Source organism: Misgurnus anguillicaudatus, chromosome 6, assembly GCF_027580225.2.
Source record: "Misgurnus anguillicaudatus chromosome 6, ASM2758022v2, whole genome shotgun sequence".
In the NCBI taxonomy this organism is placed as follows: domain Eukaryota; kingdom Metazoa; phylum Chordata; class Actinopteri; order Cypriniformes; family Cobitidae; genus Misgurnus; species Misgurnus anguillicaudatus.
Genome location: NC_073342.2, coordinates 7,285,913 through 7,298,003, shown reverse-complemented (window position 1 = coordinate 7,298,003; position 12,091 = coordinate 7,285,913). Strand labels below are relative to the sequence as shown.

The window sequence follows — 12,091 nt, the reverse complement described above, 5'->3', positions numbered from 1 at the left end:
ATAAACCTGACTCAATGAAGCATAAAAACACCTGCAGATGAAGTAAATTTACATAACTGTCAATCAAATAATATGAGGAACCTTGAACATGAAGTGTTTGGTGTGTTTAGTTTGATAGTTATTCTCGTGTGACTCCTTCAGTATCTGTGTTTCAGCTGTTGACTGAATGATACTGACTGATGTTTCTCTATAAGAGCGATTATCATCAGTTTTTTTAATATTGTGAATTCAACTGTACAATAATAATAGTAATCATCCATGTTGCATCCGTTTTAATACTGAAATTAATAGACAAACAAAACCATAATGATTTATCAACTATCAAAAAAATAAAATAAATAAATAATCCATTAAATGTATAATTATCTATAAAGTTGTCATTTAAATAAATTATCTGTAAGTGAAATAAATATCAGCATCATCATCTGCAGTATCTGTCAGGTGTATGAGTTCAGTCACTGTGAAGTCTGACTGAAAGAGGTTTTTGTATCACTCTTTATCACTGTGTCAACACACCACCACTGTGATAACTCTGACAGTAATAATCTCCTGAATCTTCAGTCTGAACTCCACTGATGGTCAAAGTGAAATCTGTGTTTGATCCGCTGCCACTGAATCTTGATGGAGTTCCTGACTGGAGGGTTGTTGCAAATGTTATAAGGAGTTTAGGAGTTTCTCCAGGTTTCTGTAAGTACCAGTGTAACCAATTACCATTAGCCACTGCACTGCTGACTTTACAGTTTATTTGAACTTGTTGTCCTGGTTGAACTGTTATTGATGGACTCTGAGTAAGAGTGTACTGTCCTCTACACACTGAAAGAAACAACAAGAATGAAATATAAGACAACACTGAAACAAATCAATATTTCACTCTTCAATGAATTAATGATGATGATAAAAATGTTACAACACAAACCTTGAGTAAAGACTGTGAGTGTCCAGATGAAGATGATGATGAAAGTCATTGTTGTTCTTTTGGTTTGTGTGATGATGAAGATTCTGTTCTGTTCTGATCTCAGTCATGAAGTGTTAAACTCACAGCGCTATAAACACTCACACATCACTGAAGCATGAAAACACAATGCAAACTCACTCTCACTTCATTTACATCATTTGACTTTTTCTTTTGAACATAGTCAGTGACCTCTTCCTACAGTGAGTATTAAACATGCATTTTAATTCAAACAGTATTTACAAGAAAACTTTGCAGGAAAATATGCACACAGTCCACAGACTCTACACATTGTAAAACATATCTTATTCCACATTTAAAACAATGTGATTCGTTTAAATCTGTCAGCTGAAACACAATCTTAATACAAATGTTATAATTTAAATTTTGCATAACTTAATTAAAGAGGCATTACAAATTAAACTTTGAATAAAAATCTTTGTCAATATTATGCTGTTCATTCCATGCTGATTTTAGATGATCTCTCCTGTGTGTGTCTGAGATGTTTGTTTTCAGAGACACAAGCCTTCACCTAACGCCACACTTTCAGATCTCACACATACTGAACTCCTCTATCACAGATCAAACATTTGTAGATTAAAAACAATCAGTCCTATCTCATGCCTACTGAAGATCATACAGGTTTATCATAAATGAGCGTTTGGGTAACATCAACAACTCGGTTTCAGTATTACTGTTAATGTCAAAGATATTTTGATATAGAATCAAATCCTGGATATCCATTCTCTTATCTACATTCACTAATGTAATGTTTTCTTCTGAGGTCTGATGTTTGTTCACGAGCTCCACCTTGTGGTTCCAATACAATAACACACAATAACACACAAAATTATTTTCATTGCTCTTCAGTTAAGCAGATCTTTCAAATAACACCTGACTAAAACTTTATTTTAAACTGACTAAAACTGTTTATTTTCATATCTACTGACATCTACTCTTCATCTGTTAAAAATACTTTGCAATTTAACTTTTTTATTTATCACACTCATCTAGTAGAAAATTCGTATATAACATGTGCAATACTGTATGCGTGTTGCTATTATAACCTGTTAAATGGAAGAAAGCATCCAAGCACAGAGAATTGATAAAAAGCGTCTCTTTTATCATAAACCCAATTCGAAGTATCTGCTGTAGGCTTGTAATTTGACATCAAGCGTAATGCACATACCGTAAGTTTACATGATGCAGCGAACACATATTTTGAACTGACGAGCCACACAGCTGACGGGTTACATTCATGTTGTGAGGAGCTTCGCATCATGCGCCCTCAAAAACAGAAGTCACTGGCCTCTTTCAGCCAATTCTTAAATACGGCTACAGAATCATCAGATCTTGTTGCAACTGGCAGATCATTACACAGATATGGAACAGAGAGAAGATACTTGATATAGCAATGCTGACGTCGCGTGCACGCGCGTCGTATTTCTGAGGCATAAATTCTGTTTCCGCCTGGATGCATGTAGAGGTAGCTGCAGGCTGGAGCAATGGGCGTGCCATAAGGTCGGAAAGAAATGGGGCGTGCCACGAGGAATGGGGCGTGCCGTAAGGTCTTTTCAATTGGACGCGGAAAGCTTCCTGATCCGCATAAAAGCGAGCCATAAACTTCATACAAAATACATTTCTTTCACTGTAAAAATAATATTAATGATTTGAGAATACATTCAAAAGTACGTTACCTTCGAAACCTTCTGTATGGCGCGGGTTACATGACGTCATCACCACCGCAACTTTTTCAGGATCAATCATTAAAAAACATTCATAATGTTTGTGATAAATGCACTTTTTGTAAAATCACTTAAAGATATTAAACATTTATTTTTGTATTTCATTTTGGACTGACTTCAAAATAGATATTCCTAAAATAGAAATTCTCAGTATTAGAATTTACCTCATGACATTTTACTTTGTTTCCAAAACCCATATTTTTCTGAAAAAAAAAAATATATATAATTAAATTATTTTGTCGACGTTTTATATGCATAATACACAAATAAAAGAAACCCTCCTATATTACCTTTCATAAGACCTCGCAGTATACTTTGAAACCCTTTCAAACATGAGATCACAAAAAAGTTTTTGAAAATATCTATAACTACTTTGATTCATAAACTTTTATTTTTGTATTCATTTGTATTTTTAATTTTATACTTGTTATTCTATGATTTACACATTTTGAGCTATATACAATGCTTTGTATTCATCTTTTTTTATTGCATTATACTTGAAATGTCTGTATTTGAACTAAATAATAAAATAAAAAAATCATTAAAAACAAATTATTATTTTAAAGATAAAAATGTCTCTAAAAGTAATGTTATTTTTTATAAAAATGGTACAGCAAATGTTTTTGCTGTATAAAGGCATATACGTGTTTGATCAAACACTCACCATATAATTATTAAATGAAGTAAAAATGGTTCAATAAACTTTTTTTAGTGACATTAATCAATTAAGCAAAACAAACACCATTTTATCCAAAAAACATTTATTCAGTCATTTTTACAATAAATTTTTTGAAACGTCAATTGAAGTTGTCATCAAAGGCTTGTGTTTTTGTGTTCAAAACTCATTCGTTCGAACAGAAGCCATCAAACTCTCTATCTAAATAGAACGCACAGTGACCCCCTTCATGGCGAACCGCGCAAAGTCTGTGGCTTTGCAAATGGCTTTGTATCTTGTGATATTCATAAGGTCTAACAACACTGAGAGCACAAAACGGACATCGACATAAATCGCCGACTCGGATGTCTTCGATGCAAATGCAGTCATTAATTTTCTCACTGTATCTGTCAACAACAATTAAATAATTCCAGAAACTGAAAAGATGTCAAGCAAAGAGACCATCAAATTATATTGCACATGTATTATATCCATCTTCTTCTTTCCTTCAAAAGAAAATTACGATTTCTTTTTAGCTAAAGGAAATGACGTATAATTATGGTTACGGCTGATTGGCCAACGCAGTTGCCAGGAGGAAGCTCCTTTGACCAATGAGAAACCTCTTACCACGCCCCTACCTCTTGCCACGCCCATTGCTCCAAGCTGCAGCTACCCCTGTCTCCCTGGATTGGACTGTTACATTGTATGTCATGCCATATCCACTTCTCGCCACAAGGTTGTAGTATGTTATTACTAAATACGACAATAAATAGGTCTGCTTTTGTCAACGAAAATGTACTAAATATCGTTGTCACGTGACGAAAACTATGTTTGGTGTATGACCAAATATGTTGACAAATTTTATCTATCCGACTTATTTGAAAATGTGAACTCGTGAAGTAATGTTTTAGTATGATTCAATGCAAGCCTTTGTACATAAGGCCACAGGTCCTCTTTGTCACGTGCTGTTGACATGGTGAATCGTAATATCGGTGCTCTATTGATAATGTCTTTTCATAATGGTTGTGTACGCACTTAACTCAGATTCAACCTACTTAGAATCGACTTAAACTAACTAATTTCAGTTTTCCATCTCATAGTAATCAACTCAGAATTCAAGTTTTAACTCAGAGTTGGTTGAACCATATGTTACACTGTACCTTATCGCAGTGGTTTTCAAACTGGGGGCCGCGATCGGGGCCCCCAGTTTTATAACATTTTATAAAATATATACATTTATCATGTGTAATTAAATTCTGTGTAATTAAAACCTTAAAAATGAGGCTACTAACCAACAGCACTACTTTGTATAATTTAATGTTTTGTTTGATTATAATGTTAAGTTGGAGAACATTTTTTGTCATAAATTTTCTTTAGGGGGCTGTGAATGAATGCACGTACATGGTGATAAATGAAATGAAAAAGTCTGTTCAGGTAAATGATGTAAATGAAGTGAGAGTGAGTTTGCATTGTGTTGTCATGCTTCATAATTGTCTTAGAAATTTTTATTTAATGTTTTAAATCTAAAATAATAGAAAATCGGATATTTTAATGACATCTACTATGCACTAGGTTTATTAAAAGAATGCACATCACTCATTTCAATTAAAAATCACTCCGCAAGCACAGCTGTATGTAATTGCTATATACTATTCTAAAATAAATGGTTAAAAGTTGTCTAATCACAACAGTTAATAATAAATTAAAACTATAATTCAGTTTAAGCTAAAAAAAAAAAAAGTAGGCAGGTCTGTGCTTTTACTGTGACGCGTCACAAAGTACCGCCTTCATTTATGCATGTTTCCACTAGGTCCTGTAGGCAACTTGAAAGTCTTGTTTCAGCGCTCCGCTGTTTTTACACTCTGATTTGCGGATTGAAATCATGTCTGGAAGAGGCAAAGGCGGTAAAGGACTCGGTAAAGGAGGCGCCAAGCGTCATCGCAAGGTTTTGCGTGATAACATCCAGGGAATCACCAAACCCGCCATTCGTCGTCTCGCTCGTCGTGGTGGAGTCAAGCGTATTTCTGGTCTGATCTATGAGGAGACTCGCGGTGTGTTGAAGGTGTTTTTGGAGAACGTTATTCGTGACGCCGTCACCTACACTGAACACGCCAAGAGAAAGACCGTCACCGCCATGGATGTCGTCTATGCTCTGAAGCGTCAGGGTCGCACTCTGTACGGTTTCGGAGGTTAAATGCTTAAACTCCACACAAACCCAAACGGCTCTTTTTAGAGCCACCCACATATCACATAAAGAGTTCACATCTGATCGGTATTTTTCTTTCTGTACTGGTTAATTGCCTGTGTATTTATGTGCTCATGCTTATTGTATTTCAAGAAAATACAAGAGCGCAAAATGCATGCAAACGTTCAATATACGCCGTTGCATACACATTTGTAGGTTTTCCTTAAATACAAATATGTTTAAGTCTAAAACGAAAGTCTTCCCAAAAACTGCCCTAAAGTTGCGGATTCCTAATAATTTTCGGACACACTATTAATGTAATTTGATCATAACGACTGATCATGCCTAGTCTGTCCCAGTTGTGCTCAGTCTTTGTTTACAATCACAGATACAAATCATTTATGCAAGAAACACTCTTGTGTAGAGTCTAATCTTAGAATGTGTTAGTAAGTTATTAGTTGCCTTTATACGCATACGTAAGAGATCTCGCTTGTAATAGTTAAATAAACACTTTCGTGCAAAATGAAGAACGAACAGTGACTTCGTTTATATTTAAAGTATTTTGCGCTTTCTATTTCCAACAAACAATTATACTTAAAAAAAACTGTATTTTAAAAAATGAGCGGGAAAGTAAAACCACACATAAACGCACAAAGGATATTCACTTCAAATGAGGCCATGGGTGGGGTTACAGTTTTAGAGACTGTGATTTGCTCGCAAAGATTACAGCCATTCCAATGAAATCCATTCGTGTTGCTTGTCCAATGAAGACATCCAATCAGACTTTAAGTCTGCGGTCTTTGAAAATTAGCATGAACAGTAAATAAATAGTCATTCACAAAAGTGACGTGCTTCAGTCTTTGGTTTTGTTTCTGAAGTGATCATGCCTGAGCCAGCAAAGTCCGCGCCTAAGAAGGGGTCCAAGAAGGCCGTTACTAAAGCCGCCGGAAAGGGCGGTAAGAAGCGCACGAGGTCCAGGAAGGAGAGTTATGCTATCTACGTCTACAAGGTCCTGAAGCAGGTACATCCTGACACCGGGATTTCCTCTAAGGCCATGGGGATCATGAACTCTTTCGTCAATGATATTTTCGAGCGTATCGCCGGTGAGTCCTCTCGTCTCGCTCACTACAACAAGCGCTCCACCATCACATCGAGAGAGATCCAGACCGCCGTGCGTCTCCTGCTGCCCGGTGAACTCGCCAAACACGCCGTGTCTGAGGGAACAAAGGCCGTCACCAAGTACACCAGCTCCAAATAAATCTTTTGAAGCTTTCAACACCACAAAGGCTCTTTTAAGAGCCTGTGGGACCCGTTTTTAATGTTTACCAAAAGAAAAATTATATAATTAATTGTTGTTTCAGCCTCAGATTCATTGGCCTTGGCTCATTTTCTATAAAGAACATAAAAATAATCAACTTTATAATGACTGTACACCGTACAACCCCCTACACATTTATATTACATATGTGGTGTTCGGGTCCACTGGACCCGGGGGTAATAAGAGAGTGAAAATTGAATGTGCTATGTAACTTTACTCTGTTTTTCTTCTATCTGGGACTCCTGTGAGTGCATGAGTGTATTTGTATATATGTCTGTACATATGTGATGGATGCATGTCAGAGTTTTGTCCTTCTGCACTTGCTGTAACAGCGCAAGGATACAACATTTTATATATCAAGCATGAACACTTATCTGCCCCCACTGTCCCAAACACTTTACCTTTTGTCTAACAGGAACCATTCTACATTTTACCATTATATCCCTTACAAAAAAATAACCATGGTTGTATTATAGTAAAAGTGTAGTAATCATGGTAAATTGGTGTATTGATTACCATTTGTAAAACCATGAGTTTACCACAACCTATGGTGTGTGTGTGTGTGTTTGTGTGTGTGTATGACTGTGTGAGAGAGAGTGAAAAATAGAGAAAGTAAAATTTCATATCTAAGCATTTTCATCATTTTAGGTTGTAGCCAAAAGCAACACATTGTACTGTAGTGTGTGTGGACATAACATGGACAGGAAGACACAGTATATGTCTATAAAATGCAAGAAATGCATACGCAACACAGCTACACAGTAAAAATCTGCTTCTTATGTGTTGTGCAGGCTGGCATGAACAGATTGTGTGTTCAGTGTGGATGATGTCTTATGATACCGCATCTTTTCAGATGGGGCTTGTGCTGTGTAGACGGACACAAATGTGTACAATTTCAAACTAAGTTCAAAGAATTAAACATAAAAGTGATGAAAAACTTATTTGAGATGAAAAAGTGATGAAAATACTTATTTTAGATAAACATTTTCTTCTCTTATTTCATATTATCACAAAAACGAATAGCACTTTAATCTATAAATAGTCCTCCACCAGTGGTAAATGACAAACATTAACCAAAAATTCTGTCTATATTACTTACAATAAGGCTAAAGTAATCATCTGTAAACAATATTACATACATTTGTATGACTGCATTGGTTTAAAGATACGAATAATACAGTGGGTCCACTAGACCCACAAACATTGTCTAAGTAACAGAAATATGAACACCACACGAGGGTTAAACCATTTTTACGTGTATGAAGTACTACTTATTTTAGCTTTACAGTATCTGGCAGTAACTTCAGAGCAGTACTACGTAAAACAAACCTTAATTTTCAATGTTAATGTTGCTTTCATTACATGGTTCAGGAGTCCTCCATTGCATTGATTACTGTAAACCCACTGTAAATTCTGATTTAAAATAAATGTTTGGCTTATATTATTTATTTAAAATTAACATCTTTGTTTTTAACACTATTTATGAAAACATTTTGACAACAGGAATTTATACTATTGCATGTAAGACTACATATTTTACATTTATTATAAATATTTTGAGATGACATGTTATAAATGGAGTTTATCCTGTTTTAATTTCACTTTAAACTATTGAATTAGTGATATTTAGTTGCATAAACATTATCATTGCTGTTGATAACTGCTGCACATCTGTGTCAAATCGATTCAATCAACTTCTGGCCTAGAAATTTCAGCACATGATCTACAGTTCGTGTCAATTTTTAGATTTTGCTTCAGAAACTGCATTTTTAATGTCACCCCACATGTTTTCAACGGGGTAGTGTTGTAAATCTTTCTAGCAAAGACCAGTAGACTTGGATTTCTTCGAGCAGCAGTCTTTATTGGAGAAAGCGATCTTCAAATCCGAGCATAGAGCTCAGGAGCTGCAGTCACCAAGTCTGACTTACAATCGCCTACATTTGCATTTTAAAGAAAGCATTGAAGCAAAGAAGTAATCCTGCCACCCCAATCGTGAAGTTTCACCAACCTTTAATCCCATCAACATTACACTGTCTCACTCAGACCATTTAATTATCATAGAAATGGGTTCACACCTTAGGCTTGGTATTCACCTATGACTCAGACCCTTCATCAGCAAATGGCCACCAACTCAAACAATGGAACAAAAGGTAACAGGGCCATATAGTTACCTGCTAATTTCTTTCATATTGAGATGAGACAGGAACTTGCCATTAAGTATTCTGATGTATTTAAATTGATCAATGTTTCATTCTATACGATAAATAGGCCCAACACGGTAGTATGAAAAACACCCCAATACCATGATTTTTGTCTTTACAGTGTACTGTGGTTTAAATTCAGTACCCAGGGGTCACATGAGGTTCTGTCAATAACCACTAGACCCCAAAAGAGCAATTTTACTCTCATCAGACCAAAAATGTTACACAATGTTTCTTCGGGCCAGCTGATGTGTTGATGTGATTCTGCTCATGTCTTTATTTCAACACTGGTGCTTTATGGGAGCTTTTTGCAAACAGCTTCGCTTAAATCAGATGTCTTCTGACTGTCACAGATCATTTTATATAATCTTTGATTTTTCTAGAGACATGAAAGGCTGAATCTTTGCCATCCTGGCTATTCTTCAGTCTGTTTTAACTGAAGTAGCTTATATTTCCACGTGCTTTGAGTTTTGGTTGCCATTCTGAAGTTTTTGAGATAATTTTAGCTGAGATTCTTAAACTTCTCAAATAAACCTTTTTTAATCAAATTGTGTTGTTCCTCAATGATGGAACAGTCCAGTTTACTTAGAAATTCAGCAGCAGATATATTTTATAACAAACATCCACTCTTTAGTCACATATGTCCTTTTTTTCTAACTTCACACTGCTATTATTTTTATCACACCACTTTCAATAAATAAGTCTATAACTCATAATGGCCATATAAAAAAGTAGATTGGTTATCATTACCATAATGTATAATTGCTATTTTTTATAATATGTAACAAAGTGGACTTGGTTGTAAGAGGACTGATCAAAATAACTGATTTATATGCTTTATATGGTATTCAAATCATATAGCTTTTTTCAAAGAAGTATTTATGAGGATAATTTTATAATCTGTTACAGACAATTCAGACATACTGTATGTCAGTGCTGATTGACAGGTTTTTAATAGTTGAATAGTTAGTAGTAGTAATACTGTAATAGAATAGTTTAATAGTTAACCCTAACGCTGATTGATCTTTAAATGAGTTTATAAGGAAGATAGAAAAACTGCACACAGTATGACAGATCATACAATGAAGGTTTATGCCTTTGAAAAACTGTATTTCATAAAGTTTTTGTGCATGCACGTCAGCATTTTACCACTATGTTATTGTTTGAATGCTTTAGACATTTTAATACATCTTCCTTCACACGTTCACTTTTCAATCAGCAACAAAAGCAAAAAAAAAAAAAAAAAATGTTTTAACTACAAATCAGAGATGAAGTTACAAATGAACAGGAAGCCTCTGGATGATGCGTGTGCTTCAAGGTGGCCAGAATAACTACTATATATAACAATTCACAAGTCCTTTAATGTTATTCATGTAATGAAAATAATTTTCCAAGTGTCTGCTACAAATACAAAAGACACTTATAACATTTAATTAAATGTAAAATACAAAAATCACATGAGAAACAAACGCGGCTTTATTCGGTGGCTGGGGTTGGTCGTGGATTTGATCTAAAGTTGGCAAAATATATTTTGAATCGTGGCGTATTTTAGTTTTAAGACATAGCGCCTGACCTCTGCTCTGTGTTTATGCTGTTTATATCGCGCCCATGTATTTTACATCTCTGTTTTTGTTGAAAAAGTTAGAGAAGAAAACACACGCGTTAGCGGCTCGTGTAGGTACACAGACACTCAGCTGTCCCGGTGGAGACTATATGGTTCTCATGTGCTGTATAAAAGCGCCGCGCGCTCTGCTGCTGGCATTACTAATCTCTTGTTGATTCTGTGATAGTACAGAGAAAATGGCTGAAACCGCTCCAGTTGCTGCCGCCGCGCCGGCCAAAGCGCCCAAGAAGAAATCCGCCGCAAAAGCCAAGAAAACCGGACCAAGCGTCGGTGACCTCATCGTCAAAGCCGTTTCGGCTTCCAAGGAGAGGAGCGGCGTCTCTCTCGCTGCCCTGAAGAAAGCGCTCGCCGCCGGTGGCTACGACGTGGAGAAGAACAACTCTCGCGTCAAGATCGCCATCAAGAACCTGGTCACTAAAGGCACTCTGGTCCAGACCAAAGGCACCGGCGCTTCCGGCTCTTTCAAACTCAACAAAAAGCAGGCAGAGACCAAGGCAAAACCAGCGAAGAAAGCCGCTCCTAAAGCAAAAAAGCCCGCAGCCAAGAAACCCGCCGCTGCCAAGAAGCCCAAGACTGCAGCGACAAAGAAGACCGCCGCTAAGAAATCTCCCAAGAAAGCAGCGAAGAAGCCAGCCGCCACCGCCGCTAAAAAGGCAACAAAGAGCCCCAAGAAAGCAAAGAAGCCAGCGGCTCCTAAGAAAGCAGCGAAGAGCCCCAAGAAAGCAAAGGCTGCTAAACCCAAGACGACAAAGCCCAAAGCAGCTAAGCCTAAAAAGGCAGCGCCCAAAAAGAAATAAATTTTCACTAAAAATTCATTCCCACTAAAAGGCTCTTTTAAGAGCCACCCACCAGCCCTTTAAAGAGCAATCTTTCAATAGCTGTCGTTTTCTGGTTGTTAATTTCGAGAACTTTGATAAAAATAGTACTTCTAATAAGAAGTCTCTGAAAGTTTTACTTTAGTGCCACGCAGATTTTGGAGCATCTCTGCCATATAAGAAAGCTCTAGATTTTTAGTGTAACTTTAGTATTAAAGCGCTTTGTATTTATGAAGTGCAGTAGAGTATAAAGCTGTAAGTAAAAGGTATTGCAGCATATAAACATATTAACTCTGATACAGTACAGATACTTGTATTTTGTAAAAAAACATTTACATAAAGTAAAAAAAAAATTGTACTACTTTCCCCCTTTGTCACGTGTCCTTGGGTCACACAAACAGATATACACATATAAATGTATACATTATAATGAACTCTAAGTTGGATTAAAGCATCTGCCAAATGTATAAATATGAAAACAAAGGCAGGCAGAAAGATAGAAGGGGGCGGGATTTGGCGTTTGGAGGGAAGTTCAGTGATTGGTTTGAACTTTTCACAGACTTCAACCAATAGGCAAATAAAGCAGCTCTTAAATA

At 36.3% G+C, this 12,091-nt stretch overlaps 3 protein-coding genes and 1 gene segment (V, D, J or C); 3 read left to right on the top strand and 1 right to left on the bottom strand.

The window, feature by feature from the left end:
* The window catches only part of LOC141364264 (Ig kappa chain V-III region MOPC 63-like), a 50,684-nt gene extending 49,719 nt beyond the window's left edge, over positions 1–965 (bottom strand). Inside the window, 2 exon segments of the V gene segment in view lie at positions 515–813; positions 917–965. Of these exon segments, the coding sequence occupies positions 515–813; positions 917–965 (348 nt within the window).
* Positions 966–5,234: 4,269 nt separating this feature from the next.
* On the top strand, positions 5,235–5,546 carry LOC141364423 (histone H4). Its single transcript, XM_073869109.1, has one exon. The coding sequence runs from the start codon at positions 5,235–5,237 to the stop codon at positions 5,544–5,546; it is 312 nt and encodes a 103-aa protein (XP_073725210.1).
* An 855-nt stretch (positions 5,547–6,401) lies between these two features.
* On the top strand, positions 6,402–6,812 carry LOC129434448 (histone H2B-like). The gene has a single exon (XM_055193388.2). It carries the CDS (start codon positions 6,421–6,423, stop codon positions 6,793–6,795), a length of 375 nt encoding a protein of 124 aa, XP_055049363.2. The 5' UTR covers positions 6,402–6,420; the 3' UTR covers positions 6,796–6,812.
* A 4,044-nt stretch (positions 6,813–10,856) lies between these two features.
* LOC129434429 (histone H1-like) lies at positions 10,857–11,501 on the top strand. Its single transcript, XM_055193377.2, has one exon. The coding sequence runs from the start codon at positions 10,857–10,859 to the stop codon at positions 11,475–11,477; it is 621 nt and encodes a 206-aa protein (XP_055049352.2). The 3' UTR covers positions 11,478–11,501.
* The last annotated feature ends 590 nt before the right edge of the window (positions 11,502–12,091 follow it).